This window comes from Alosa alosa, chromosome 22, assembly GCF_017589495.1.
Source record: "Alosa alosa isolate M-15738 ecotype Scorff River chromosome 22, AALO_Geno_1.1, whole genome shotgun sequence".
Lineage (NCBI taxonomy): Eukaryota > Metazoa > Chordata > Actinopteri > Clupeiformes > Clupeidae > Alosa > Alosa alosa.
Window position 1 is genome coordinate 22,903,521 of NC_063210.1, and position 5,000 is coordinate 22,908,520.

General features: G+C 42.3%; 1 protein-coding gene across 1 annotated transcript in view; it reads left to right on the forward strand.

Moving 5' to 3' along the window:
- Positions 1–5,000, forward strand: part of tanc2b (tetratricopeptide repeat, ankyrin repeat and coiled-coil containing 2b) — a 122,801-nt gene that overhangs the window by 34,315 nt on the left and 83,486 nt on the right. Inside the window, 2 exon segments of the mRNA XM_048234074.1 lie at positions 117–194; positions 4,951–5,000. The exon segment at positions 4,951–5,000 is cut by the window's right edge and continues 142 nt beyond it. Of these exon segments, the coding sequence (XP_048090031.1) occupies positions 117–194; positions 4,951–5,000 (128 nt within the window).

Here is a 5,000-nt window from a genome sequence, read left to right on the forward strand (position 1 = left end):
CAGCTGGCTCGCCGAGGAACACCTGGCCTACCTGCTTCCACGACCTCCGACCTCGACCGCCTCCTTGCCTCCCCGCGCTTACTCTCTCTCCTCCTTCTCTCGTTCGTCCTCTGTAGATGGAGGGAGCGAGGACCCAGGGGACGCCCACCGCACGGCCAGCCTAGACCCTCACCTCTACGCACTCACTGGGCAAGGTAAGGGCTTCTACATACTCGATGCACCCGACCGGTAGCGCGACAACGTGACGTCAAAATGACGTAGATCTTGCTGGCGCGCCAGGTTTTAAGCCAGGTAAAGGTGGCGCACCACTCGTTTTTTTCAGGCGAAGTAGCGACAAAGAAACAGGAAGATCGACTGGTTCGAGGGCAAGCGAGAGTTGCAGTGTTTTGTTACAGTCGTGAATTTTTAATAGTTTGCTGGATAAGTTTACAAAGTTACCAGTGAGAGTTGCAACACATGGAATTAAGAGGAAAGAATAAACGATTTATTTTCAAACAAATTTAATTTTCATTAAAATTTCCCTCGGGATGACTAAAGGATCTATCTATATATCCATCTATCTATCTATCTATCTACCTGTGCACACACCTTGGAAACTAGATGATATCATGATGATGGTAGTTGTGAATAGTAGCAACCAAAGTCTGAAGTACCATCACAGAGGCTAGCTACTAGTGTTTCTTACTGCAGCTTCTTTTGCTGTGTAACGTAGTTAGCGTTAGTCTTTTCACAACAGCGACACCTCTGTTCAGGAGAATATTGCAACTAGTGTCGCGACCACCAATGCGCAGTATAAATGGTTCGGAGCTTCTGTGACATCACATTGTCGCACTACTGGTCGGTCGTCGGTATGTGGGGCGTTTAAGGCTATCTGTCTGGCTTTGTGTCTGTCTGCCTGTTTATCTGTCTTGGAGTGTCTTGAAAAGGACCAAAAATGAAATGTGTTATTATTATTATTATTTATTTTATTTCTCTGCTTTCTATTTTCACCAATTGTTTTCTGATTCTTTTTCTTTATACTGCTGTTTTCTGTCATTTTCAGTTCTGTCCCTTTCTTGTATGTACTCCTCATCTGCCTTTCTAGCTCTTCTCCTCTTCTCTCCTTTTCTCTGCTCTTCTCCTCTTCTCTTCTCTTCTCTCTTCTCCTCTCTCTTCTCCTCTTCTCTCCTTTTCTCTGCTCCTCTCTTCTCTCCTCTTCTCTTCTTTCCTTATCTTTTCTCTTCTCTTTTCTTCTCTTCTCTCCTTTTCTTCTCTCTTATCTTTTCTTCTCTTCTCTCCTCTTCTCTCCTTTTCTTTTTTCTTTTCTTGTTTCTCTGTCATCTCCTCCCTTCTCCTTTTCTTCTGACTTTCAAATGAAAACCACATAATCCAACAATTTCTTTTCTTGGTTAGCAGAGCCCTTCCACTGGGTGAGGTCAGAATGGCGTTTGATGCTGTGTGTGTGTGTGTGTGTGTGTGTGTGTGTGTGTGTGTGTGTGTGTGTGTGTGTGTGTGTGTGTGAATGGCCTCTGATGCTGTGTGGGCGTTTGGGTGTGTGTGTGTGTGTTTACTAGCTTGCAGGCATTCCGTATTAGTTTGGTCAGATTGCTGTCGATCAATACCTGATCCAAACACCAGTTTCAACCAGCCACTCTGGATCTCCACCCGTGCTTATTCCGATCTGGAAAGTTTTGGGAAAGTAATGGAATTCTGATTTACTGTTTTCCATACCTGGAATTGTGTGAATGTCTTAAGAGCTTGCTTGGAGGAGCTGTGGTAGAAATGGCTAAACAACATTTGGGTCCAGTTGCCGGTTGACCCGGTTTGATTCCGACTTGTGGTCATTTCCTGAGCCCAGTGGGGCAGCCATGGCCTACTGTTAGCGCTTCGGACTTGTAACTGGAGGGTTGCGGGTTCGAACCCCGACCAGTAGGAAGCGGCTGAAGTGCCCTTGAGCAAGGCACCTAATCCCTCACTGCTCCCCGAGCGCCGCTGTTGTTGCAGGCAGCTCACTGCGCCGGGATTAGTGTGTGCTTCACCTCACTGTGTGTTCACTGTGTGCTGAGTGTGTTTCACTAATTCACGGATTGGGATTAATGCAGAGACCAAATTTCCCTCACAGGATCAAAAGAGTATACTTATACTTATACCATCCCATCTCGGTTGACCCGGTGTGAGTCCGACTCGTGGTCAGTTCCTGAGCCCATCGCATCTCTTTCTCTCCTTAGCTTCTTAGCTTTCACTGTCCTAACTATCCTATCTGAATAAAGGCAAAACGTACTAAAGCAAAAATGTACTAATATATACACAAAGGTCATGATCCCAACAAAAAACAATGCACATTTGGCGTACAAAACTACTACACAAAGAAAAGTAGTTTTTAATGTGAAAGGGAAAAGGGGAAAGGGATCACTATAACGACATTTCTTCTCTTTTCATTTTCATATGAACAACATATTGTGCAAATTAACTTTCTCTCTTTCTCGCACACGCACACACACACAGACACACACACACACACGCACACACACACACACACAGACAGACACACACACACGCACACACACACACACATACACAAACACAGCAGAAGCCAGGGACGGGATATTTTTGGCTCAGGGGGTAATTTGACTTTCTCAGTTTGGGGTGCCCTCCCACAGTGCTGTCAAAGTCAACCCAGGACACACACACACACACACACACACACACACACACACACACACACACACACACACACACACACACACACACACACACACACACACACACACACACACACACACACAGACAGGATAATGAGTATCACACTGCTATCGTCCTCAGAGCAGGAGGCTTGATGCATTGCACACACTCCTCATAAAAGATGCATATCATGTGGATGTTTGTGAAAGCCAAAGGTACACATCCCAAAATCTCCAGGAAATGAATGCAATCTCACAGGAATAGATTTACCGATTACTAAACATGTACACAAAAAATTGATATACTGTACACGTCCTGAAATCTCCAGGAAGAAATATCAAACAACTATCAAAAAGATATATTTGCTGTTTTTAAAAATTACTGTAACTATAACATGTGCACAAAAAAATGTATATCCACATTTGGCTATTAGAAGATTATACATAAAAGGCTAAAACTGAAAGTAAAAGAATAACGATGCTAGCATTCTTAAATATCAATGTGAAATATAATTACAAAACATCATCTCAATAAGTCTTCATCTAGTTCTCAGCTAACACCAGCAAAATGAGATTTGTGCAATGAAGTTTAATTTTTTAGGGCGGCCTATGGGGACCAACCCTCTTCTGAAGCCAGACTCAAGTGACTATTTAAAGAACTGTGGCATTAGATTCATTTTTCAGCAGCGGAGCACTTGGTGGTGGTTTGTTTGTGTTGTGCAATGGTAACCATGGTGATCTCTGTGGCTTATTCAGTTCTGATAAATAAGTAAGGAGTCCATTATCCCGCTTATAGACATAAACAATAACAAAGCATGATTGGTCCTAGAATTCTTCCTGTTGCCACTAGCGTTGTGCTGTTATAATTTATTTTGAACGTTTTCATTGCTTGTTTGTAGAACTGCTTCTTTCCGCCACATATCAACTAATTTCTCAACTTTCAAGACAGACTGACATTATGAATGGTTGCTATGGCTAAAGGCCAGTCGTTAGTTCCATCTTTCTCGTTGGTTGGTGACATGGCGATGGATTCTCCACCAGAAAGCCTCCGACTGCCAGTGATAAAATGCAATTTGTTATGCAGGAATGATAAAGAATGTGTGACAAACGCCATTGCCGGTTCTTTTTGAATGTTCGTAGTAAAGTAATCAAGTTATTGGAGTTTAGCCGAAACACCTGCTAAATACAATAACCAGAGCAGAATCAATTCAGACACCTGTATGTATGATGTATCATGGGCTAACAATGTTAAATGATGATGGGTAAAATTGTATTTGGGTATATAAGCCCAGTAAAGGTGCTGTAGCCTATTCTAGAGTTTCAAAGCATTTGTGAAATTGGCTGCCTAAAACAGCCCCTGGGATATCGTTTACCAACCCCACTTGTGTCCTAGCCTATTGCTTAAATATGCCAACAAGAACGAGACGTGTCCTGGGGAGTTTCTGTTTGTATACTGGGAATATGGATGATATCGAGTGTGTAAAAGACGTTTGGATATTTTGTGTAGTCTACTACACAGAATACTGTTGATACTCTTTCGCATGGTGCTGGTTGGAAACGATAGGCTACGACCAAAATAGAGGATCTTCAACAGGAAGTTCCTAATCTAGTGGGTGGGAATTTTCAGATGGGTTGGGTATTTAGCCCTATATGGCTCTGGGGGTAGTAATATTCAAATGTCCCCAATTGTGACATCTCAATAAGAGAGATTTCTGATTAGCTCACAGAAGTGCATAGTTTCTGACATCAACTTCTACATGCACGGTCTAAACTCAATGCACGGTTTTGTTTTACACCTGGAGTATTTGTAGAAGCATCAGAGACCCAAATGGAAGTACAAAAGCACAGAAAAAGTTAGTTTTGCATAATATGGCCCCTTTAAGGAAAATACCGCAATAGAGCTCCTTAAACTTTAATATTTCCAGCCTTTTTTACTGTATGACAATAAACAAAATATATTTGCCGTGTGGACAAAACAAGACATTTGGGGACATAATCTGGGATTTTGGGATTGGGACTTGGGCTTTGGGTTAATCTTCTCACATTTTTTCTAACAAGCAATTTTGTTTATTATTTATTCCTTGTAAACCACTTTTAAATCTGATCAGATATGACAAATCAGGAATCTTTTTTGCATCATAGCAGCTCCATTTGTGAAAATACAAATACAAGAAATAAGACACATAGATACATACAGTTAACCACAAGATTGAACACATTGCAGTTGACCACTTCAATAACTTGAGACTTACTTGCTTTCTTCAATTGTGATTCTCCTCCCGTCCTGCAGGTGGCAGTGTGGACAGTGACTGTGCGTTTGGGGACCCGGACTACGCGGTG